General features: G+C 41.5%; 2 protein-coding genes across 3 annotated transcripts; one reads left to right on the forward strand and one right to left on the reverse strand.

The window, feature by feature from the left end:
* The first annotated feature begins 4566 nt into the window (after nt 1-4566).
* Nucleotides 4567-13818, forward strand: azi2 (5-azacytidine induced 2). Its single transcript, XM_079227192.1, is given in 9 exon segments — nt 4567-4689; nt 7548-7801; nt 8396-8509; nt 8783-8882; nt 9125-9258; nt 9390-9454; nt 10965-11089; nt 13354-13439; nt 13441-13818. Coding segments are annotated over 8 exon segments (1188 nt in total). The 5' UTR covers nt 4567-4689; nt 7548-7582; the 3' UTR covers nt 13786-13818.
* A 185-nt stretch (nt 13819-14003) lies between these two features.
* On the reverse strand, nt 14004-23912 carry cmc1 (C-x(9)-C motif containing 1). 2 transcript variants are annotated; one of them, XM_079227191.1, is made up of 4 exons: nt 23833-23894; nt 23392-23481; nt 17867-17957; nt 14004-16156 (listed from the first exon to the last, which is right to left on the reverse strand). In XM_079227191.1, exons 1-4 carry the CDS (start codon nt 23849-23851, stop codon nt 16036-16038), a joined length of 321 nt encoding a protein of 106 aa, XP_079083317.1. In that variant the 5' UTR covers nt 23852-23894; the 3' UTR covers nt 14004-16035. The 2 variants fall into 2 exon arrangements, with proteins under 2 accessions (XP_079083317.1, XP_079083316.1); XM_079227190.1 differs by having other exon boundaries at nt 14012-16156; nt 23392-23484; nt 23833-23912.
* Between the last annotated feature and the right edge of the window lie 3181 nt (nt 23913-27093).

Genomic DNA, 27093 nt, shown 5'->3' on the forward strand with positions numbered 1-27093 from the left:
CAAGTGACCATTATTTCTGTAATATGTTGTCATAGAGCTCATGCTTGCAAACACATCCGGAGTGCTCCAAACAAGCACTTCATTTGGGCGCTGAACTAGCACGTGCATAATAATGACCGTATCTGCATAACATTATGTCGGTGTGTTTAGTTCGTTAATGCCTGGTAAACTTCTGGGTTTAATGGTTCTAATTGGGAGTTTGTTAATTGGTTGCATTGATGCTCTGACACGTGTTAATCCACTGGCGGGTCTCGTTTCTGCAACAAACAGCCATCGAAGGGAATTTATTTTAGGTTAAAGAACGGCGAAAAAAAGGAAGCTGACTCTGCGATCACACGGCATTTCCTCTAAACATGTGCAGTCGAAGGATTTACGAGGTAATAAAGGGCGTCATTGATCCTGCATGTGGCCACACAGGTTTGTAAGATGGCCGTGTGCTATGTTGTCTTTTCTACTGCAGACTGCACTAGAAGGGGAATTTGAAAGAGAATCAAATAAAATTGTAGAGAATCAAATTGTGGTCAAAGTAATCAATTAGAATTAGAATTATTAGGTATGTGTTGATGCTCTTTAGAGTTGATACACCAACAATATTTAGAATATGGCATGTATCATCAAATACTGTGAATCGATGCTATGATGCGATGCACACGGTTTCACTAGTTTAGGATTTATTTTCCCACCAAAATCAGCAGAGAAGTAAAGACAGTAAATACTGTATCTGACCAATGAGGAAACATTCCCACTGAGGAAGTATATAAGTGTATATATATATATAAATATATATACTTCCTCAGTATATATCATATTTAAGATTGAGAGACAATACTGTCACAATCCTCCTCCAATGCCGTGAACTTTATTGATGAGCTTTAAAAGCTCTTGACTTCAGGTTATTCAATGATAAGATTACTTACAGACCTTCAGATGGCAAAGTATAACACTGTCGTATGTATTTATTATACAGTTATACTTCAAGTCAACTGCACTAAAAAAGTATGCTGTGAGACTTTATATTCAGAGCACTAGAGGTGCTTTTAGGGAGCAAGAAGATCTACAACAGGGCACAAACAGGAAGGACTCTGTGTCATCAAACAGGAAGCTGCGTCCCCAACTGACCTACACAAATAAAATAAATACAAGAGCCGTGAAATAAATAATGCAAAGTCATCTAAATTATCCTAAAACAGTGCCATTCGACCTTTATCTTGCAATATTATTGCGTCTTCTTTGATAGATACATGCAAACGTTGAATTATGGCAATTCAAAACTGTGAAACTAGTAGTGTAATCAAGGATGCTTTGTCTGAGAAACAAGCAACAATGAACAAATAACTCGTAATGTCTTCTTTAGGAACAATAGGAATGCTTATCTACGGTAAAACAGTCGACGTCCTCGATACAACTTGGTATCATACTGTTTCGTCTCAGTCAGTTGTTCGCCTTTCTCCCATCATTTTAAAAACGTGTCATTTCTTGCTAGTCCCTTGACCTTGTTGACCTTGTGTGGTCAAACCACGAGGGAGGCCGTCGCTCCATCCTCCTCCTCCTCCTCCTCCTCCTCCTCTACCGGGCAGTGGCCTCAGCCTCCTCTGGTCCTCCCTGCTGAACGCGCTCTCAAACCTGAAGTCGTCTATGATCAAGGTCTCTCCGTCATCTTCCATGTTGGCCTGGTCCTCCAGCTGAATCACTCACAACAACAACAACAACAACAACAACAACATGCACACTGGGTCACGCTGTGCACACTATGCCTGAGCACATAAAACAATGACAGAACCATTTGCACATGCATCAGTTAAAAACGGCCTTGTGCAGTGTGAGCAATAGAGAGAATGCTGCGCGTGTGTGTGTGTGTGTGTGTGTGTGTGTGTGTGTGTGTGTGTGTGTGTGTGTGTGTGTGTGTGTGTGTGTGCCTCCTGCTAGAAAGATAATCTATTAACAGTCCTCACTACATTAGTGTTTTTGCTCGCCTGGTTCCAGACTTCTGAATAAGCGCCTCCATCTCATTTTGTCGGGAGATTCAAAGGCCTTTCAAGAATGACTGGTTTTTCCGGTCGGGGAAGTAGCCGAGCCAATTAGTACCTTTTGTCGGTGGCATTGAGGTGGGGGAACGTCGTATAACTGGGCCACAGACAGAACCCAAAGAAATACGGCAACAAGCGCGGATGAAATCAATGGCCGTCGTAAAGTAACGGCCTAAAATAAAAGCTCCTAAATCAGAACACCACACGCTGAAGGTATTTCTTTCTGACCATTTGGGAAAAGTTGTATTTGTTGCCCCCTCTGGTACTTCAATAAATAGGTCAGGAGGATTTAATGTTTAAAGGCGTTGATCACTTTGATGGAAAACCATGTAAAAGAAGCTGAGAGGCTTGGCTCAGAGTGCACAGCAACAATTGAACAGTAAAATAGTTAAGTAGCTTCAGCGTATGTCAGCTGGAAACGACATTGACGGCAATTCAGTTTGCATCTCAGGCTGCAGCTGAGAGGCAAATTAATGGTGTTGCTATGCGACTGTGTGGAACTCATGTAGCCTGACCACTTCTGACCTCAGTATTGAGTGAATGTAATAGTCATATCTGCTTCATTATGTCCTCGAAAGACAGGATGGGATGAATTAAACAAATAGATCTCTGGTCGGCTCAGAACATAAGAGCTGCAGTATCAGTGGAGGGAAAATCAAAGACAGAAAACAAGAAAGAGGACAAACCTCATGGAGCTACATGACCGATACGTACTCCGCAAAGGCTTCATTTAGGGCCACAATTAAGAGAAATACAACTACTTGGTGAAGGGAAATAGCTCTGTGTGAGGATTTGCGCCCTCACCGTTATCTTTCTGCGCTGCCTCTCGTTGGAGGGGCCCGTTGACGTGCACAAGTCCAGCAGTTCCTTTACGTCACACATCAGCAACTGAGCCTTTGAAAACACTGCAATGAAAGAGAAACCAGAGCCGGGACATGTGGCAAACCCTTCTGCAGGCATGTACAGTGCATTTCTCTTTTCCAGAGAAACAGAGAATCTATTGCAAATATTAACGTAAGAATATAAACGGACATATTTATAGTCGTGAAATGCTACTTGTGTTGCCTGTTGCCTGATAGTGGAAGGCTTGGATTGAAGATAACAAGTGTGGGCATTACAAAGGCTTAGAGGGAGAAAGAGGATGAGTTTTACAAGATGGGACAAACTCAGAGGACTCATAAACCATTGGTTGGAATCTTTATGCATTTTTTAGCCCGATCACGACAAGACACTGAACTCCAGAAAATGTATAAATTAATTAATTATGACTTAATCACAGCCTATTTGGAAAGAAATGAAAGAACAGCCTTATACTGTCTTTGAAAAGCGTTTTTTCTCTCTGGAAGAGTATTCACAGAGCAAAACTAGTCAAAGGGAAGTGAGTCAGAGCAAACTATCTATTGAGGTGACACATGCAAGTGCTAGACTTACACTCACAAGTCTTTATGGCGATCGTGGGATCCTCTTCACATGTCTTGGCACTGATCTCTGCAGATTCCTCCATAGCCAAAGCACCGGGTTTTGGTATTTCACACGTTTGACTCCTATGCCCTTCAAAGTGATTAATATAGCACATTTAGGAATTATTTAGCAAAACAATGAGTGCAAAAAAAAAACATACATTTTAAAAGCAGTGAATATTATAGGTGACATACTGCCAAAAAAAAAAAAAGACCAACATTAGAAATCATGAAAACAAGTTGTACTTTAGTTTAGTTAATTACCTTTAGTTGTGTTTGCTGCTTGCTCTTAAACTCATATAATCGTTCCAATGATACCGTTAAAATCATTAGTAATTTAATTCCAATCTCTTATTCAAGAAGGGCTGGTTATATATGTGTAATAAATTACAAATAATAATTGACTCACAAACAACTCACAAGACTTTGCCGATGAATGAACAGTTGACGTTAGCTAGCTAGTTATTGTGCCAGTGTTATAGTTAGCTAGTTAGCTTAACGTTAGTTACCTTGTAAATGTCCCCACTGCGGGACTAATAATGGATTCTCTTATTTTATCTCCCAGCTCAATAACTGCGACATGAAATATATTAGTATTTTCTTATTTGTTTATCTGCCAATGAGAAATACATTAGCATTTGTACTAGCTTAAAAAGTGTCCGCTGACACTTTTTAAGCTAACTTAGCGCAGCTTAGTTTAGCTGGCACACCGCCATCAGGAAAAGCAGCTCCAGCAGGTACACTTACTTACTTTAAGAAATGTAACTGTTAGTTAAGTAGGCTCACACTCCTCCAATGGTGACACACACAGTAATCAACTATGTAATTGTGTGTAAATATAGTATTTTTCTGGACATTTTTGTTTGTTTGTTATAAACCATCAGAACTTCCTCCTCTTTTACACGTCGTCCAACTAAACTTGGGTCGATAAAATCCGTTTTCTTCGACTAGCTAGTCCGCGGTTGATGTCACCTTTTATTTACATCCGGCGTTTTATTTTGAAAGGACTTCGGCGGTCAAGTGACTCCCGGAAGTTTTTGTTTTCTCACCTGTCAGTTTCTGACACGGTGCGAGAGTCCAGCGTCGTCTCTTTGTTTTACCTCCGAGAAACGAGTCTGTTTTTATTTCTTCTCCCCCTCGAGAATAAATGACCACCCAGTGTGTCCGGCTGTCGCATCGCTGAAGGAAGAGCTCCTGAAACGGTCAGTGAGAGCCGAGAGAAGGGGGGAAAACAACCGCCTGCTTTCGCTTCACCTCGCCAGGAGACGTTAGCCACGAGCTAACGCTAGCTAGCTAACTGTCATCGTCAACAGATCGATGTAATCGCGGAATCTATCGACACGTATCCGACGCAGCTCCGCGTGACTGTCTGCGTTGTGTTGTTGATTTTGAAGCCTGTTTTAGATTTGACTGTCAGTGTTGGGTTTTGTATTTATATTTTAGGGGTCGGTTGTCAACAGAGCTAACGGAAGCTAACGCTCTAAACGTTAGCATCGCACAGACACGAGAGTCGGTGATTGTTTACATCCCAATTACGGGCTGGTTTTTCAATGAACCCGGGGGTCTGTCGGTTGCTGTCGCATCCCTGTCGGCCTGTATCTCTCGTGGGTTATCGAGGGGGATGCGAACCCAGCGACCTTCCTGCTCGAGCCTTGTTTTGGTCACGCGTTGACTTTCGGTTTAACTTGCTTGGGGTCACTTTCTATTTCCTACCATTTTCTGAAGTCGTCATTTTAAAAGTGTGTGTGTGTGCGTGCGTGTGTGTGTGTTTCTCTCTGCTCGTGACCGTGACATGGATCTTATAGCTCTTCCCCCTGATAACTTATTTGTCTAAAACATTCGGCCTTCATTGTTAAAAAAAAAAAAACTTGGCTCCCCAGTGTTTGCTGCATCATTGCATGCTGACATCATCAACTCGCTTTAGCTGCACCGCCTCTCTCTTCACTTCTAAACCGAAAGGAAAGGATCAAGCAGGGTGTGAGGGTCCGGGTGTGTGTTAGGTAACCGGTATGTCTGTGTCAGGTACACAAGGCTGGACTTCTTTTCATTCTTGCTGAGTCAACTGATCTGTGTCAGTGGTGTGTGACAACAGGTCTCTTTTCTCACCTGCAACTGTCCAATCAAAGTCTAAAGTATTGTTTTATTATAGGGCAAGGGGCTAAACACTACAGATAACACAAATTGCAAAGCTGCCAATGTCTCTTCACAGCTGCTATATGGGTTGCACACATGGGGTGGAATCACCTCTGCACAAGAATGATAATGTTATTGTACGTTGGGCCTGATGGTGCAGACGGCACAGAGTTCATCCATATGAGGCCTGATGCTGGTTGAGGCCTGTCTGTCAGTGTAGTCGCGTCTACAATCATATCCTACGGAAGTGCATTGCATTCACTGGATAAAAAAAATAGACCCCTTTTCTCGTAATTACGACATCCTGATCTCGTAATTACGAGATCTTTTCTCGTAATTACGAGATCCTGATCTCGTAATTACAAGATCCTGATCTCGTAATTTTGAGATCCTGATCTCGTAATTACGAGATCCTGATCTCGTAATTTTGAGAAAAGAAAAAGGAAACGTCTGTAAATCCTCTCTCAGTGGCAATTATGGCGCTATCGCAGTTAATCTGTGATTGTGACCTTCTCGGTTTGAGACACTGGGAAATACTGATGTTTCTAAAAAAATGAGGATGGTATTAAATTGAGTATGTCAACACTGCGCAGGCATCTCAAGGCGTTAGGATTGTCCAGGCGGAAAGCCCAGTCTGACGTGCTGGATGTCGCTCTGTTTCTGCAGGAGCAGTTGAACCAACACGGGATGCTTCATGGATACAAATTCATGCATTTGAAATGCATCCAATCTGGTTTGGTAGTGACTGTAACGGACCTCTGAGAGTTTAAAGTATTGTAATAGTTTGTTCCTTTTTTTTTGTCCTTTATTTTAGTCCGTTTTGTTACTGCAGTCGGTGCATTTCCGGTTGCGCTCTTATTTTGAAGGTACAAAAAACAGCAGAAAGGAAAAGTTGCCATAACAACGGAAAACAGTGATAAAAAGGTTATGGATGTATTAGTTTAGCACCTGGCTGACATGGGCACAAGGTTTGCAACTGTTCAAGTTCATTTTTTGAGAAAATATTGTTTTAGATTGTTACGTTTTTTGTCTGTGTCAGAGCTTAAGCTAACCAACTGCTATTTCCGTTTTTCTTCATAGTTCTTACGGTGACTTCAATAAACCTTTACGAACCATCACTTAAAGACTCCAGACTATAATTCTGTCGGGGATGCTACAGTGACTCAAATAACTGTGCGGCACCTGTTAAAAATCCTAGATCCCCCAGGAGTAGCTAAGGCAACGGTACCGTCTAAGAAGACGCCTGTATACATGTCGTAATTACGAGATCAGGATGTCGTAATTACGAGAAAAGATCTCGTAATTACGAGATCAGGATGTCGTAATTACGAGAAAAGGGGTCTATTTTTTTTTATCCAGTGAACGCAATGCGCTTCCGTAATATCCAGACCTGATCCTTTAACTTTTTGCGGGAAGTAGTGATGAAACACCTGTGGAACAAACATGTGATGCAATTACATTAACTAGATCCTTTTAAGATGAGTACAACTTTAAAAAAAGGTTTGCAATTTGTAAAACCCTCGTTCACTTGGGCGCGACATCTTGTTTTTTGTTGTTGTTCTAAATACTTCAAATGTCTCTTGCACACAGGAAGTGATGCATTGTACATTTCCTGCAGTAAAGGTCATCAACTGAACAAACTTACAGCAATGAGACACAGTTTTATTGCTGAATGATCTGTGTAATACGTAGTACAAAACATAGTTTTGCAATAGTGTTGCAGGAACTAGTAGCAAAGCAACTTAGCGGAGCAATGTATTGTAATTGCAAGGCAATGCAGATGTTGTATGATAGTCGGTGCTCGCTTAAGTTGTCAAACAAAAATGGTACTTCATTTAATTAATTCATCTTCAATCTTCTTTTACAAAGAAAACCCAACAGAGATGCATCACAGTAAAAAGTGAAACCACCTCTATGTGATCCCCAGGTCTTCTATCTGCTGCAGAGTAGGCCTGTGCAGGCATGGAGGCCCTGGCAGTGGATGATGACATCTGCATCCTGAAACACGAGACGGCCTACACCGCCTCCGGCGAGAGTCCCGTGTCGGTGTGCCCTGGCGATGAATCTGTTGCTTCCCACTTTGCCCTGGTCACGGCCTACGAGGACATCAAGAAGAGGCTGAGAGACACCGAGCGAGAGAACACCTTGCTGAGGAAGAGGGTTAAGCAGCTGGAGGATAAGGTATGAATGGAGAGTATTACGGCTCGTCCAGGTGGCTTAAAAGCCAGAGGGCAAAGTTTAGAAAGGGAGTTTTTTGTGTGTCATTTCCCAGGACATTGGAGTTACGGACAAACACGAAAAAAGCTCAGAGGAAGTTGAGAAAAAGTCAGCAGAATAATTTTGCCTGAGCATGCCAGCATCATTAATATTGTTGGCCTATAGTCAAAGCTATAAAACAATGAGAAATGCATCTGCTGTGTCTAAAAACAGAGAGGGGGTCTGGAAAACTATGCTATTGCCACACAATGACTCTACACTTGGCTGCTGAAAATGGATTGAAAAAAAAACAACAAAAGATTGAGTACAATACGGAGAGAGCTTTTTAAACAGGAAGGGTCCTAATCCAGATGGTAGGCTGGAGTGAAAATGCTTCCAACAACATTGTGGACAGAGTTGCCTCTAGTGGTGGTCAATTTATTCTTATCAGTTTTATCTGGTGACGCATTTGGCCCATTAAGAGGATGTGGTGGTAGGAAAGTACCCTCCTGCCTCAGATATGTGAGCTGAATGAAATTGAGCTCTCTTCTCTCTGCATCTCATCCATCTCCACTGTAGCTCCGGCCAGAGGCTCCTCCATCAGAGGGTCCCCAGTACGTAAACAAGGCCTTCAGTGCTTACCGAGGTATCTACATAGAGAAGGAGGACCTGCAGGTGGAGCTGAACAAACTGGTGCGTTTACTGAGTATTTTTTTTTTTGTATATAGGATAAGGAGAATAAAGAGGTTTTTTTTATTTTAGCGATTCCTCTGCCGTAATTTTGGTTCGTAGAAACACCAAGCTCATGATATCATGACACGGATACATATACAGCACATGTGGAACAGGTCTGGCCATGGGCCGAAAAAGAGAGAGAGAGAGAAGAGAGAGAGTTTGATTCATTGATATGAGTGCTGACTCTACCTCCCCCCACACACCTCACCGTCTCGTCTCTTTCTCCGTCAGAAAAAAGGGAAGAGTGAGAGTGAGAGGCTGCTGACGGAGCAGCTCCAGGCCAGAGAGCTGGAGCTGCTTCAGCTGAGGACGGAGATGGAGACCAGCCAAGGTACAGGTGGAGCGCCTTCTTCTCTATATAATAGTACTACTGCTGTGTAAAATATGAAGTATGACACATTAACATCAGGGGAGAGAAGTAATTCATTGCATTTAATCTGCATAGAACCGTCTTTAGCTTATTAAAGTCTGTTTAACTGCATTAACCTGTGTCTGATTCATTGTAAACATACAGCAAAATGTCTTAACTTAAGTTCAATAATCCTTCTTTTAAATGTATTGTTGTGTATCCAGTGATGAAGAGCCTGACCAGCCCTCAGGACTACTGGCAGGTGGAAGGTGTCGGCACCGACCTGAAAATCCTCAAACTGCAGGAGGAGCTGGAGAGGGTGACACTGGAAAACAGCAGACTGCTGGATAGAAGTGGGGTGAGTGAAAGTGGGAAGAAGGAGCAGAAAAGAGAGGAGAGGATAATGAAGAAGGAGGGTGTTGGTAAGATGAGAGGTGGAGAGATGTGGCGTCAACTATATTTTACATAACTTTACTTTACTGATTTTAGGAGGAACCCCACGGCCTTAACGGACCAGACTTGGAACAGACCTGTGACGCAAAGCATAACGCAAGGTAACGGGTTTGATGATGATCGGTTGTCAAAGTGGCTGCCAATCCAGTGGCCGACTCTCATTTCAGGCACAAACATGAGGAATAAGCACTAAAACGATCATCCGTCAGCTGGTTGGACAGCATAGGCAACCATCTGTGGAAATATATTGTATAGTATTGTTTTTCTTACTTTAAATACATTTGCAGCACACCAGTTTAATACATATTTTCCTTCACGTTGACTCTGTGGACCTCGAAGTCAACAATCAAGCTTTTTAGTGCTGAAAGCACGTTTGATCATTTATTGATCAATGCTATCCATGTGCACTTAAATGCAACACATGGATGATGATTCCAATCTTATGTTTTCACTAAACTGCAGCAAATAAGACTTAAGATGATGTGTCTTACATCACAACTAATGTTGCATGAGTTCAGTTGCTTCCTAGAAAGTAAATATGAGCATAATTTAGCCATGCATTCGGGCTAAAACAAAATAAAACGGCATGAGAGTCAGAGTGTGATGTCATGGTGTCTGCTGGTGTTGTAATGGTTCCCTTTGGCCACTAGAGGAGGGTGCAGCTTTATATATTTTAGCAGCCGGTGTTATGCAGATCACCCCAGAAGTAGCTGGACTTCCTGCTCTCGCCCGCTGAACCCCTTCCACCTGCGTCCATTACACTCACTTACAATTTGCACTCCAGTGTTTTGATGCAAACGAGGTCTGCAACATCTGGAATTGCCCATTTTCCTCCTTTTGATAATCTCTAAATTAGCATCTCCTCGCATTTCATGAAGACGATTCTATTTGTGGTGCATTGTAATTGTTTCACGTGTCAGCAGTTTTCAAAAGGAACAAAAAAACGTTTAGTTTTTTCCTCGCAGTATGTTTTTCTTCTTCTCTTCTTTTATTTATTTCTTGCTGCCGTTCCAGGCAGGTGTTTGAAGTTAACGCTTAAGTGTTGATGAGATTTTTGCAACTTTACATAAGGTGTGGAGAGGACAGTTTGTAGGTGTCGCCTCAAGTAGCTCCACTTGTTTTGGTTTGCATTGCACTCTGATGCTGCTGGCGGGTTCAGCATTGAATTCAATCAACCTTTAAGTGTCAAGTACGGCATCATTGATCAAGTTTTATTTTCATATAGCGTAAATGTGCCTTCATAATGGGAAGTGATTATGCTCAACACCTGTGAAACTCATCTGTGCCTTTTTTAAATCAGTGATTACAGTTCTCACAAAGAAACAAGGAGTGAATAGATTATTCTTCTATGATTATACATGCAGTTACATATAGTTATGAGCCAGTTTTACATCTTGCAATGTCAACAAACATGCAAAATCACACAATTGCACAAAAGGCCTCCCCATTTGAGTAAATACAACAACATCACGGCTATTTGTGCCACATTGCTTCTAGTCTTCGCCACAGAGGAGATTTATTCTGACGGTTGGATGACTCCAACCACACAGGCGCTCCTTCCGAAAAGCCCGAATCCTTCATTTGCAGAATGAACCCTGTGTTGTCCTGCAGGGAGAGGAGCATGCAGCAGACGTACGAGGCCTTGTGCGGCGAGGTCACGCGCCTGCGCTCGCAGCTGAAGCACCAGACGGGCCTGATCAGAAAACTCAGGCCGCTCATCAGTGAGACGAGACAAGGTGAGGCGCAGAGCATTGTGGGAAGGCACTCTGGGGTCTTTTATTTGGACTGAATTCCACACCTTTCACGTCATTATGTGATAACCTTGTTGTTCCACACCTCCCCAGCTCCAGTGTGCACCCGCTACACACCCTCAGAGCAATTCCTCACAGGTTACCCCTACTTATGTCTTCCAGACTAATACTCAAGACTAATATTCCTACATGTACTTTTGCATGCATGCATTTGGCCCGTCTCTGAAGAAGCTGCCCGTAACAATGAAAAATAAGCATTGCATAGGCTAGCATGCTTTTGAAGCAGCTTTTAGTTTGGAAGTCACGGAAAGATTATACTGGACGACACCGGAAACTGGACGATAAGTTAATAACTATACTTAAGAGACCGTATAACCACGCTTAGTTGTTCATCGCCAGCTGGAAGGAGGGGAAATAAGTCTACTGACCAGGGTTTGTATATTTAACCAATCTGCAAATGTGTCTCTAACCGCATGTTCACTTTGAGTATCGCGGCTGGAATTCAAACTTTGCTGCTCTACACAAGAACTAATGTGGCTAACATATAAAGAAAAAGCCTCTTCTGTGAAGGGAAAGCTTTTCTAAAGAGAAGCACTACTCACTGAGAAGATTTCTCCCGCTGCGCCTTGTCACAATTTGTATAAGAGTGTGATAAGACTGTGGATATTATCAAAGTACTCAAACACTTTGATCAAGGACATCATGAAATAGTCTGTTCCGCCTCTCCCCTCCCTCTGTGATGATGTATTCTCCTCCAGGAGAGATTACCTCTGTTGTCGATTCCCTTCGGAGTGTCGGAAGAGGAGACTAGGAGGTGAAAATTAGAACGAAATACAGCAAGGAAATAAATCTCGGCCTATTTATTCCGCTGAATAACGGGGTAATCCTGTAACTTAGATGAGCCCGATGGAGAAATATGGAAAGGCAGGAGTGGGCGAAGAAAGGGAGATGTGAGCTATGTATTTATTCAGTCATATTGTGCATCTGTATTCTTCTAATGTTACTCCTTTGGAATCACTTTTATTCAAATCCTAGACTCAGGAGACCCTCTCATGGAAGAGTAGCGGGGAGCGATGGATGGAGAGAGGATGTGTGGATGGAGGGGGAAGAAGAAAAGCGGGAGGAGAGACTCTATTTTAAATGTATTATTCGCTCAAAATGATGATTTGATAGCAATGCAACTGTGTGTGTGTGTGTGTGTGTGTGTGTGTGTGTGTGTGTGTGTGTGAGATTAGGACATCTGATTAGTGCATTGATATGCTTTGTACGGAATTAAAGTGTGGCTTAGTTTACGCATCAGGTTTTGTTTGATTAGTTCTCGTGAGCAAAAACCTCATTATTCTGATTATTGTGGGTGTTTACATGGTGCAGGGGTTTCTTTGTGCGACACGCAGCCCGCTCTGGTTGTCTGCACGGCGCGGGACGCTTAGCGAGGCCCGTTATTTGGCTTAAATCTCGCCAGAAATCCACAGAACAAGTGCAATAAGTAAAGAAACGACGCGCAGGTGAGACCGTGGTGCCGAACGGTAACGGAGACTTTCCAGCTATCGGGAGGAAAGACGGGACGCTTTCATTTACGCTGCCAAGCTGGACTTTACAGACATTATGTCGTTAAAAGAAGGGGAAAAAACATGTTTTCACACACTTGTACATAGAAAAATGGAGTCTACTTCTACAGAGTAGTAGAAATGAGACCTGAATGACGATCAGTGAAACAGCAGCTTTTAATAACGCAGATATGTCGACTGAATTAAGTACTTAATGCCAATTACTACCAACGCTTTAGATGTAGAGAATACATTGCTTTGATTTGTCCCTCCAGTATATCACGCCCATAATCTTTTGTGCTCTATTAATGTGTCTACAGTTGCAGTTGAAGTGCACTCAAATTGAACTGTATTCCAAATATTAAGGTAGTGAAAAGCTTTTTTTTCATTTTCATGCTATCCTCTCAGCCATAAGCAATAACTTTGTATGAAACTTCACAAAAAAAAATATATTCTTTGATCCCATTTTGACTGATTTTCAAATATAAGTAAAGAAACACCAAGAATCTGATACAGCACCCAGAGTTTTAATACTCAGCCTGACCCTCTGTTGGGAACTATGTCTCCTTGTGAGGACAAGGAATTAACAATTGTCAAAATATTGTAAAAAAAAAATATATATATATATATTTCTTCTTCTTGGAAATACAAGCATTTTTGCGACAATTCCAACACCCAGCTCTTCCTCCTCTTCCTCCCCAGCTGGCTCCTCGGTGCCGGTCCAGTGTCTGGACGACGTGGAAAAGAACAACAACAGCAACCAGGCGTCGGCTCCCCGGGCGTCGGCGCCCCCGCCCCCCCGGCGCCCCCCCGCTCCCCTCGTGCTCCGGCCGGCCCTGCCCCCCCGCCGGCGGCCCGTCGGGCCCCCTGCTGCCGGACAGCCTGCGGGAGGACTGCTGGTACAACGGGCCCTGGCCCTCCCAGAGCTGCTCCGGAGAGGCCCTGGTCGTCCTGCCCCCGCCGCCCCTCAACCAGGCCTCCCTGGACGACAGCTCGCGCTCCTTCCCCAGCCCGCCCAAACCCAGCGACGCCATGTTCTGGGAGGGACACTCCGCCGCGGCCAACTCCTCGTCCTCGATCGGAAACTGCGGCCCCAGGAGCCCGCCCAACGCCGAGTGGGCCAAGCCCTATTGAGCGGGGCTCCGACCGATGATTTTAAATGGCGTGTAATTGGATGGGAAAAACAAAAACGAATGAATGAACGGACTCTCCGACCCTGCCACATAGCTACCACCTAACCTGCCTTAAGTTGATGAGACCACTCCTCTTGGCTGGGCTGCACTGGACCTGCTGCTTGTGGGGACGAATCGGGGGCCAGACGAGGCCTTTTCTTTTGAGGTAAACATCTCTGCACATCGCATCGGAGGACTCATCGGACGCTCGACGGGAGGAATAGTTTGCCTGTGTGTGTGTGAGTGCAAAGCATGCATACGGGCGGTTTTACTTCACGCATACATCAAGCAAAGAGCGTGCCTGTGTGTGTGTGTGTGTGTGTGTGCAGATCAGTGTGCGTCATAATAAACCTGATAGGGCTCAACGGGCCTCTGTGGCCGCTGATCACCGAGGGTCACGGCATTGTACTAGAATTTGTAAAACTCCTCCCTCCAATGCAAGTCTTTTTACATGTAATGGCTGTAAAGTATACAAGGTGTGTAGTCCCATGTGTGTCTCACGGTCGTGTGAGGCCGTGATGTGATTGTTTTTGTACCGTGATGGCGGCAGACATGCAGCAACTGAACTGTGGGATAATCAACGTTTTATTTAACGGCTACCAAATTCCATCTTTTATTTATTTATTTTTCTTTAAAGCCCTTACGGATCAATATCAAAGTCGGGGGGCTGTCAATCCAACCTACGCTTTGCCAAATCATGTTTTGAGAATGCACTTCCAGGAGAATAAAGCAGCAGCGCTCTCACCGGCACCAGAAACCTGTTTACGATTTATTTCACAGAAATGTCACAACAAATGTCAGACGTGAGGCTGTGTTTTTACATTTGAAGGACTGGTGGAAAAGGCCTCACACACTCACACACTCTCCCCCTGTATTTGAAACCCAATTAGGTTTGTGGAGTTTGAATTATAGAACATGTATCTAAACTCTGTACTGTGCTGGTGTTAATCTATGATACATTTGTTAGTTTTTTCCAGTATGAGCGTTGTTGAAGGAGAGAAGTTTCTCTTTTTAGTCCAAACAACTGAAGGATGTACAAAGGAACACACACGATAGAAAGCAAAGACACAGCGGTGAGAATGCATATCTGTGTACATGTATGTGGGCTTCAGTACTCTGCACTCCAAAGCATAGATTTAGTGTTTCTTTTCCTCCCCGACCTCCGAGGTTTCCACGTGTATCCGATGGGCCGGACCAGAAGTCTGAAGACTTTGAAGTGTGATCAAATAACAAAGTGCACAAAGGCCCGTGTTGTTGGAGAGACTCGTTTTATTTCTCATTTCCTTCAGTATGTTTCAGAACTGTGGTCTTTTTGTTCCTTTTTAAGAAATGTTATTTTACAGCAGTAGTTTCATACTTCTGTAAACGATTTGCAAACCAAAATGCAATGTACAGTAGATATGGATTATATTTTAGATTTACTGCACTTCAGACTGTTTGTAAATATGATCAATTAAACAAAGGAAAGGAAATGAATGAGTGTTTGCTTTGTCCTCGACGCCTTTAGACTAAGTGATGCGCTTTTTAATAATCTAAAAATGGCCGACCAACAGCTGTGGATTCTAGTCAAAAAAGAAGAGAAGAAGAACATATTCAACAAGATGTATTTGAGTAAAACAATGTCACATTTTGTCTGATTTACCACACGGATAGACACTTTACTGCCAATGAATATTTATTTATGTCACATTTCATTGCATACGTCACATCATCACACATGAGATGTCGGAGCTCTCTAACATACACAAGCGTCTCATTTCCACCCTTTTTCCTGCAGATCACTGGGATCATATGTGTGTGACTACAATATAGACACACTGCAAAGTGTTCAGCAGATACTGAGCATCCCTTAATGCATGACCACCTCCAGAGCAGAGTGTTTATGTACAGCAGGTGAACGATCAGATATTTCTGTGTCGTCTATCAACCTAAAAGCTCGGTGGGAAATGTAAATGCTGTTGATTTAATCGAGTGAGGAAGAGGACATTTAGTAAATATACAGAACCAAGAAAACTGCTTGCTTTTTAATTTATATACACACACACACACATCACTCTTGCGCAGCAAACTCATTTTATTCACTCTGCAGATTTTAAATAAAACGCACAGCTCGTGCCTTTAAGAGTAATGAACCTGGCAGATGGCGATGTGTCCAGACCAGGGAGTCACACTCCACAGCTTCATGGAGGGAAGATGGCCGCCGCGTTGCTCCCTACATGCTAGTCGGTAGTCTTTGTTTCCGGTTCTTCGTTGAGACCCCCGTCCTCAGAAACTCCAGTTTCTCTTTGATGTACTCCTGCTTGCACTCCTCGAAGAACACGGGGTCCCTGTAGCTGGTGGGGAACAGAGGGTACGGCTTTTATTTTGACTGAATTATAAAGTGTGACCGAGCCAGAGGACCAGAGAGAGACACAGAGAGTGTGAAGGTGTGCAATAACGCACCGTTACACTGCGCAATAACGCACCGTTACACTGCGCAATAACGCACCTTTACACTGCGCAATAACGCACCGTTACACTGCGCAATAACGCACCGTTACACTGCGCAATAACGCACCGTTACACTGCGCAATAACGCACCGTTACACTGCGCAATAACGCACCGTTACACTGCGCAATAACACACATTTGCTGTGTAATAACACACCTTTACACTGTGCAATAACACACCTTTGCACTGTGCAATAACACACCTTTACTCTGTGCAATAACACACCTTTACTCTGTGCAATAACACACCTTTACTCTGTGCAATAACACACCTTTACTCTGTGCAATAACACACCTTTACTCTGTGCAATAACACACCTTTACTCTGTGCAATAACACACCTTTACTCTGTGCAATAACACACCTTTACTCTGTGCAATAACACACCTTTACTCTGTGCAATAACACACCTTTACTCTGTGCAATAACACACCTTTACTCTGTGCAATAACACACCTTTACTCTGTGCAATAACACACCTTTACTCTGTGCAATAACACACCTTTACTCTGTGCAATAACACACCTTTACTCTGTGCAATAACACACCTTTACTCTGTGCAATAACACAGCTTTACTCTGTGCAATAACACAGCTTCACACTGTGCAATAACACAGCTTTACACTGTGCAATAACACAGCTTTACTCTGTGCAATAACACAGCTTTACTCTGTGCAATAACAGACCTTTACACTGTGCAATAACACACCTTTGCACTGTGCAATAACACACCTTTGCACTGTGCAATAACACACCTTTGCACTGTGCAATAACACACCTTTGCACTGTGCAATAACACACCTTTGCACTGTGCAATAACACACCTTTACACTGTGCAATAACACACCTTTACTCTGTGCAATAACACACCTTTACACTGTGCAATAACACACCTTTACTCTGTGCAATAACACACCTTTACTCTGTGCAATAACACACCTTTACACTGTGCAATAACACACCTTTACTCTGTGCAATAACACACCTTTACTCTGTGCAATAACACACCTTTACTCTGTGCAATAACACACCTTTACACTGTGCAATAACACACCTTTACTCTGTGCAATAACACAGCTTTACTCTGTGCAATAACACACCTTTACACTGTGCAATAACACACCTTTACACTGTGCAATAACACACCTTTACACTGTGCAATAACACACCTTTACACTGTGCAATAACACACCTTTACACTGTGCAATAACAAAGCTTTACTCTGTACAATAACACACCTTTACTCTGTGCAATAACACACCTTTACTCTGTGCAATAACACACCTTTACTCTGTGCAATAACACACCTTTACACTGTGCAATAACACACCTTTACACTGTGCAATAACACACCTTTACACTGTGCAATAACACACCTTTTCACTGTGCAATAACACACCTTTACACTGTGCAATAACACACCTTTGCACTGTGCAATAACACACTTTTACACTGTGCAATAACACACATTTTACACTGTGCAATAACACACATTTTACTGTGTCAGTGCTGCACATTGCAGAGGAAATGTTTGCAGAGCAAGAACTACTCACTGTACGGTCAGACATTCCTTCAGCGCTGCATTCTGCTCCCGACACTTAAACACCATGAGGAAGCCGGTCTCTTTGCAGCACTGGTTGAAGGCTGGAGGAGAGAAAAAAGAGGAACAGGTTCAACACGTGCAAACAGCCACAAACAAATTGGATTACTAGAACTTGACATACTATACTGACATCATACACTATTAAATCCACGAGTGTGAGCGCAGAACAGAAAATAAGTAGCCACACATGCAAACCAAGACGGGCCTCGTCTTAGTAACCGCACCACAAGAAGGAACCCGGTCTTCGGCCATGTTTCCAGCCCTCGTATCAAACTGAAACCTGTGCTTCATTGTTCACACAAAACTTACTGTGCAGGCCTCAGAGTGGTTGCACTGGAACCCACCTTGCACATATACAAACACGGCCAGGAACACATGCATCCTGTGTGAACCCGTTATGGCCTCGCTGATCATCTCACCAGATAACAACAACAGAAAGAAGAAAGGCTGCCGCGACACTTCAAACAGGTGTATTCCCCCTCAGGTGTCTCCTGGCGTTCTACCAGAGGAGGGGACGTCACTGCCGGCTCTACATCAGTGGTTCTCAAATGGAGGTACGCAAGATAAAAATAAAAAAACATCTATTTAAAATTAGCATCCAGTCAAAGATCCTCAAATTCAATCAAATGTAAGTTCATAAACTGAATTGTATATATTCTATATTAAATCAGACAGGGTTCATACACATTTTGAACAATGCATTTCCATGACTTTAAACCAAATTTCCATGAGCAAACATTTAGTGAAATCTGGGTGTAAACAGTAAAAAGTGAGTAAATGTAGTATTTAAACTAACAATGAGAATACAAAGCATACAGTAAACCTTAAATGACTCAAATGAATGAGACAATAGTTTGATTAAAAGAATAAACATTTACATAGATGCCTGTATGTATGCCTGCTTATATTTTGAGAGTCTTTCTTTTAAAAGCATATTCATTATTTCAAACTCAGCGTAAATGAACACATGAATATAACACATTTACATGACTTTTACTACACTTTTGGGGTTTATTTTTCCCCAGGACTTTTCCAGGCCTGGAAATAACCATTTTAAATCATCGATGACATCGTGCCCGTGCGTTTCTCCAGATTAAACGCGGAGGTCTTCGTTCTTAACGAGGCGTCGAAGGCTCTTGACCTCGTTAACGAGCTCTTTTTCAAGGAGGTCATTAAAAACACTGGCCTCCTTTCAAACATCTGACACCATAAAGACCTTTACCAGTGGCATCAGTATGGTTATCACACAGTCGCTTTCATCAGGATGCAGATGTGAAGGAAGAAGAGACAAAACCAATTTAGAGAAGCAGAACAGTGCGACTAATCTAATCATGAGGCGCCCCCCCCGTCCCCCCGGTCCCGTGGCACCAATAGAGGCTGCCGTGCCGATCGCTGCGACACCAAAAGGAAAATCTGGGAGACTATAGTCAGAAAAGTCTCTTCTGAAGAAAGGTGTGATGCCACCGTCACTTGAGGCCGTTCTGGTTTGCCATTTTTTAAAGATACAGAAGTGTAGTTCGGCAGTTTGTAGACCGCTGAAGCTCAAGGGTGTGAACGTGTAGGAAGACTTGGGCCTCCAGTGGAAGATTTAAAAAAAAAAAAGGTGTGAAGTTAAGACAGAAGGCATGTTTTTAAGCAAGATATGTGAAATTAATTAATAATAATGTGTAGGAACTGAAAGTGAAGGATGCAGATGTCACATAGGGATGAGCGATAAATACAAATCGGATCAAATATCGTCCGATAAACGGCAATTTATGGAATGATTTATTCCTCTGATAAATAAATGATAGATTCATGAAAGAAGGAAAGGAAACAGATGAAAGACACCCAGAGGTTGCCTCCATGTTGGCGGCTACCTCTGAGTTAGCCGAGGTATTTTGTGATCTGGGACGTTTTAAATCAGCTTGTTCTCCGGGGAAATGAAGGAGAGCTCGTCAACGTAACTTTAGTCGCCGGCTCGAGACCCGACACCCAGAGGCCGACAGCGTATGGATGAAACGCTGGTATTGGATCGGTACCCGGTAGCGGCTGGCATCAGTATTGGACCTGAAAAAGCACATCCCTACTTTATCATTGGGAAAACTACTATTTCAACTGAGACTTTTTTCTTCCCGTATTTTGGATTAAATTCAGTTTGGGTCCCACTGACTGATTCTGTCACCCCCAGGACAATTTTTCGGACTATTTTTCTTTCTTCTTACCGGTCACTCCCCTGCACACTTCATATTTAAACACTGATGCCACTTAGCATACACTTTAACTTAAACACACGTCACTTTAACATGAACTTACATTAACGTGATCTGTTTGTCTGAGCACTTTATCTTATACTTGATTTAAATATCATTGCACTGTCGTTTGTCTCGTCTAACGTCTCATGTCTAATGTATGCACCTTCCGACTAGCAAAATTCCTCGCTTGTGTAAACATTCCTGGCAAATAAACGGTTTCTGATTGTGATTACAACCAATCAGCTTCCTGCAAACACATAACAGCTCATTGAATATGTGGGTTGTTTACTTTAAATGGTTCATTCTCAAGGACAAGTGAGCGTATTGAAATGAAAAGCCAATGCAAAAGGAAAATAATATTATAGTGTAACGGTCAGTGCCAACAGAAGCTGTAGAGACGGATCACACAGGAAAACACACAACCGGATTCAGTGTTTTTACTTTCTTTTGTAAAGCATTCATCCACACACGTGGGAGCCCAGCGCAGACACAAACACACAGAATGAAATGATCGAGGGCGGACACGGAGGTGTGAAAACGAGTGGGATGAGACGCTAGTAATGTGAAGGCGGGGGGGGTTTCCGCTACCCACGCAGCCGCGGTCTGCCCCGTCAGCCGAGGCTGCGTGTGCAGCGCCTGCCCGGCTTCACATGTTACCAAACCACATCACCGAGTCATCATCTGGCTCATGTGCTGCTGCACACGGGAGCAGAGCTGCAGCCGCCGGTGTTTCCATGCAGATTAACCGGCGCCATGGTTATCAAGTCAGAGAAATAAAAAAAACTAAACTCAAGAACTGCGAGCTCACGGTGGTGGGGAAAAAAAAAAAAGAGTAAATATGATTAAAAGAGACAGTAAAAAAAGAAAGAAAGTACCGTTTGATTTTAAATAATTAATAATCCATCTTTATTGGTGTGGTTTTTATGGTTGCGGTTAAAATAACACTATATACATCATGGCCTGGAGTCATATTTTTGTATTATGCATTTCTTCTGTATTAAATATAGTTGTGGCGTCACATACTCAGATAATAAGTGTGGGGAACAGCATTACAGATAATTACAGACGTGCAGCCACATGTTGAGGACTGCAGCCTCAGGGAGAAGCTAAATCATGAATAACGAAGCTTTAATGAACCTTTTGTTCATATTATCTAATACTTTGGGGGGTTTCTAAAACACACTGTTTGGGTTTTTAGGCTTTTCTTTGGTTTACAGCTTTCCAAATGCTATTCATATCTCTGGAGGTAAAATGCACTTTGATAGAAAACCAAACTGGAGGGTGGCCGTATCCTATTGTGTAACGAGAACTGAATATTATTATTAGTTCAAACAATAATCTAAAATGATCACAACGGGGGACTAAATGAGTTATCGTTTCATACTTCAATGACGGCAGACTAAATCCACTGCACTCTCATACGAGTATATTAAAGCTTTGGCCATACAAATTAATTCATTAACAAGTAGTAATGTATGAAGGTTTATTTTTGACCTTTTCTTTAACCTTTGTAGAAATAGTATGAGGACTGTCAGGCTTCTCTATTGCATTTGTAACAGGATACACTCAGCTGACAGTTTATTAAGTACACTGCACTTACTTTGCATTTTTGCACTTTCTTTATTGTTTAATTTCCAAAATTAATACACTCTGCCGTTTTGTTGTATAATATATTGAGTATTTTTCATTCCGTATATTTTTGTATGTCTTTCTATGTCACTAATTGGGGATGAATAAAGTATAAATCTATCTATATCAACTGGTTCAAACTAACCTAGTGTAGTACAACAGCCCAAATATTAGTCCGACCTTCAGGAAGCTTATAATGGTGACTTTTTATTGAAACTTCAGTTTTACTTTCAGACAGGTGTGGACTCCATTTTGTTTGTGGTGCTGTTGTGTTGCATTGCGTTACAACGGGAGGTCTTTCTAATGCTTCATCCACCCTCGTTGATGCAAATGGAATTAGTCACAGCAAGTACTTTGACTTTATTATACTGGCTATTATTGTACTTTTGAATTATTGCATTACTCAATACAACTTCATTATGAGCATATAATATAAAGTTAGAGGGTTTTGTTGATGAAGTAGTTGAAAGAACATTTGGGTTTCTCTAATTGTTATGCAAATCCATAAATGAATGCAGACAGAACAAAGGAGTGCTCTCCTTCACCCGTTGCTAAAAGACTACAAATATCATTGATAACTTTGAAACGCCAGCGATGCACCAGCGTGCTGAGGATTTAGTCCAGCAAACCATTGAGAGCAAGAGGCTCTAAGAGAAGATACTTAAACCGAAAGACAATCTGAAACTGGCAAAGATGCCTTAACGCTAACGGCGGGTATATTTCACCCGATATAAATGCACCTGATAAAATATACGTAACCACAATCGCGCAGGTAAAAATCACCCGACGTTAATGTTCTAGGGTTAATGACCCCTGCAGCATAAGATGACTCCGCATCCTGAGAAAGAGAGATGGAGATGAGGAAGAACGGCTCCAACCTCAGCGAAGAAGACGACCGGGTTCAAGATATGCATGCAGCTCTTCCTTCCATTTGCATATATATATATATATATATATATATATATATATATATATATATATATATATATACACACTTATTTTATCACATTTTTAAACTTAATCTGCTCCCAGTAGCAATGCGACACCAAGAACCCCATCACCTAAATGGAATGCAGCCGCCTCTTTCTGCATAAAACATCACATAATATATTGTGAATAATTATATTCACAATATAATGATGGACTTAGATCTTTCTGTAATGATAACTGTATTTATATGGCACCTTGGAGTGCTCTACAGAGAAGCAAAGTCATACATAACGTCAATACCGGGAGAACAATTTAATAAAATTGTTTTGCAGGTCATGAACTTAACCAGGATATTTAAAAAATATATTTTTAATGAAGAATTGATCAAAACAGCATCACAGAAATTAGCTAATTTGTAGATTTACTTGAATCCAACTCCAAAATGTGTCAAGAAAATGCATTTTTAATGCTGGTGAAAATGTTATGAGCAAAACCAAAACACAAGAGAAGAATGGCTGCGGTCCGGGTAACACTAAACTTATTTTTGATATGATGTGACTGAAGTTTGGAAGGAAGATAAGCGCGCGCACACACGCACACGCACGCACGCACACACACACACACACACACACACACACACACACACACACACACACACACACACACACACACACACACACACCTGTAACATTCTCAGCACAGCGCTCCTTGGCCTTCTCCCTCATCATTTTGGGGATAAGGACATCTTTCTCCACGTGCCTCAGTTGGATTTCTTCTGAAAAAGCATAAAGACACACAGGGAAACCATCATCATCATCATCATTCCTCGTGCCATGTTATTTCATACAACACTTACAAAGTCCACTGTTCTACCATTGAGGAAGGCTGTGAACATAAACACGTTCAAACCCAAAGGAAACGAACAATAAGGTATAATATGACGTAGTGACAGCCTCTTCAGTTGACTTTATGCTAACTAGCTAACGTTAGCTAAACACGAGTCCACGTAACGTTCAATAACGTCGACGCTGACGTAACTCACACACTTAGCGAACGTGATGTCATCAAATATGAATATTAAAAACACGTCATGAACTTTTAGGAGAGCAGAGATGTGTCGTACCTGTGTTGACTGCCTCCATTGTGATGTGGTGTTTCTCATAACATTACAAAACTGGACCAATGTGACCTCGTCGCGTTCGCTCAAAACACTTCCGCTGACGTAGGTGGGCGTCGCCAAGAAAACTACAAATCCCAGAGTCGCAGACAGATGACGTCATGATGCTTTTGCCCTACAAAAATAAGAGACCCATAATATTAGAAACACTGTCCACGCACTGTGTGATTAAGTATACACTACTACTACTACTACTACTACTACTACTACTACTAATAATAATAATAATAATAATAATGATAATAATAGTAATAATAATTAATGAATATATACTTTATTAATCCTCAAGGGGAAATTTGTTGTCAGAGTAGCAGCAATTTACAGACAAAAATCAACAGATTAAAAACAACAACAGGGATGAGAGAAATATACAAAAATGTATATTAAATTAAATAAAAATAGCTGGGATGAAAGACATGTACAACAGCGCAGAGTATTATATGGAAATAAATTAAATTAAACTTAAACAATAGAGAAGTGCAAAAATGCAAAGTTTGTATGTGTAGTGTACGTGAAGTGAAGTGTAAATAAAGAGACAATAGAGAAGTGCAAAAAATATTATTATATAATACAATTATTATAATAATAATACAATTATTATAATAATGATAATTGTTATTATTATTATTATAGTAATTCTTGTAATTATTATAATTATAATATATTTATGGTTTTCATTGTAATTGCAAAAATAATTTGGTGTGAGTGATGTATACCAACCATGTAAAAAAATGTCAGCTAATCCCAATCAAAATCATGTGCTCCAGAAATAATAATAATAATAATAATAATAATAATACTTTAATCTTATATAGCGCTTTTCTAAAAAGCTGTGTTGAAGGTAGGATGCAGCGATTAGCCTGGTTGGTCAAAATGTTCAGTACAAGGGGTGGACATAATAGAAATGACATACCATTAGTTTTTTTATTTTGTGAGAGATGTTGTTGCCAAGCATCATGTAGTTGTATGTAGAAATAGAATAATGTCCAGTGCTTCCTCCCATAACCGTTATGACTTTTAGGTACATTTAAAATTCATTATTATGAAATAATTGTACAAATCCTTTGCCAATGTCACATGGAATTTGATTTAAGGGCAAAATAAATGCACATTTAAAAATGAAAGGCGAGGTAAGTAAGGCAGCTGCCTCGGCAATCTTAAAACAGTAAATGAATAAAAACAAATTTAAAGGCAAGACTGTCACTGACAAGTATTTCAACTTAGTTTTGCAGGATTTAATGACTGAATGCTATTATGAATAATAATAATTTCTTTGTTCTTTCACATGCAAAAGATTACATAATAAAAAATAAAATAAATCTGTCATTTGGACTAACCTTGAGGGCAATAAAGCCATAAGACAGAAAGAGTATGAAAGAGTACGTCGACATCCAACCACAATGTGTGTGAGCCTGCACGCTGAGCATCGGCCTGACCGCAGTCAGTTGTGGGGCGGCCTGTCTGTCTAGATCCCATGAAGGAGGCCCCACCTGTTCAGTCGAAGCGACAGGTACACACTCGCAGACGTTCACACACACCTTGAAGCAAAAGACAGGCTTCACACGTTGGGCTGCACTAAGTAAACTACCCACCTCCACATCCAAACCACATGTTGTGCGCCTTCACAACTTACACTCACCCACGCACACACACACGCACACACACACACACACACACACACAGCAGAGGGGATATTGTGAATGTCTTGCCTGTCGGCTTGAAGTTCTAACGGCTCTCTGACCTCACAAAGCTAAAGCTGCCACTTTCCCTCTGTGGAGGAGCACAACCTTTTCATCTACAAATCAAAAGCCAGAAAGAAAGAAAAAAAACAATGATTTCCTCAAGCAAAAAAAAGAAAAGACCCCCTTTGACAGACAGAGACCACAGGCCATCACCTGTATGAACTGCAAGTTTTTTAAATGTGTTTTCAGTTTTTCTTTACATAGACAGTTACAGCAGATGGACACACACACACACACACACACACACGCACACACACACACACACACACACACACACACACACACACACGCACACACACACACACGCACACACACACACAAACACCTTCCAGACTGCACTCTTCTGTTTCCATCCCTCCTGACACCAGGTGGGCATCTGCAGATTTTAATATCGGAGGATCTTTTCCAAACTGGAGAACTCGCCAAGTTTCCACAACGCGGCCAAGAGGAGCGCACACACCGAACCAGTAGAAAAGAAACTATATTCTACGTCTTGGATACTTGACAAAACATGAGCTTTATTTTACATTTCATCCGGCTGCAGGTAATATGTCCCTTAAAAAAGTTTTAAATTGTAATTCTGTGTGAGCAAAGTAAGTTCTTCACTGTACGGAGTAACTGTCTTTTAATTGTGCTTATGACAATAAAAATATCTTGAGTCTTGAATCTCTTATTATTACAAATTATACAAACAGTTGAATCCAAAATGTAATCTCTCAGCCAGTGTTTGTATATCCATACATACACGCATATAAGTAATGTTTTACTTGATACAATTAGTAAAGGAACTAATTAAAAGCAGAAGCCAAACATTAATGTCTAATGAGGAGGAAATATGTTACAATGGCGAAACAAAAGCACATTATCTACTTTTTTTACAAAGAAAATCAAGTATTTTTTCCCCCAATTTATCACAAATGCAAACGAGTGTGGGAAATGTAAATTCGTAATTATAAAAGCAAAACAAATTCTTTTGAGTTGATTTTTTTTGCACAATTTAAAAAAATAGCTAAACTTAACAGATAAATAAGATCACAGTGCAGAAAGAGGCAGGAAGCCCACTGGGCTTATTCAAAGGCACCTATATTTGTGTGTTTAACTAAGTTCAGACCATCCATATTCTTCATAAAGGGAAATAACTGAATCATTGCATGTGTCTGTATTGGGAACACACATGCAGTCTAACTGTCTCCTTATGATTTTCTCTGACAGCGTTGCCTACTGAGCTGCTCTAAAGCTAAAAGAAAACACTTTTATATTCTGCTTTGGCCACAGTGTAAATATACAGAAACACCAAATGCTTATTTACTGCAAGTGTGAACCCTCTTTGAGTTTCATAATTAGGTTATCAAACAACAGATAAAGAGCCGAAATGCAATAGTCCAACAGCTATCTGGTGGTTTTACTAATTCACTTATGAACTTAATATGCAAGACAAGCGACTAGTGGAGAAAATGCATGTTGT

The sequence above is a fragment of the Taurulus bubalis genome, assembly GCF_910589615.1.
Source record: "Taurulus bubalis genome assembly, chromosome: 12".
NCBI lineage: Eukaryota > Metazoa > Chordata > Actinopteri > Perciformes > Cottidae > Taurulus > Taurulus bubalis.

What these genes read in the sequence shown, in the direction of transcription:
- cmc1 (XM_079227190.1), bottom strand. An exon ending in CTGTGCTGAGAATGTTACAG is followed by an intron (nt 17,958 to 23,391) that starts GTGTGTGTGTGT and finishes TCTCTCCTCCAG; the next exon opens with CCTTCAACCAGTGCTGCAAA. An exon ending in AAGGAATGTCTGACCGTACA is followed by an intron (nt 16,157 to 17,866) that starts GTGAGTAGTTCT and finishes GTTCCCCACCAG; the next exon opens with CTACAGGGACCCCGTGTTCT.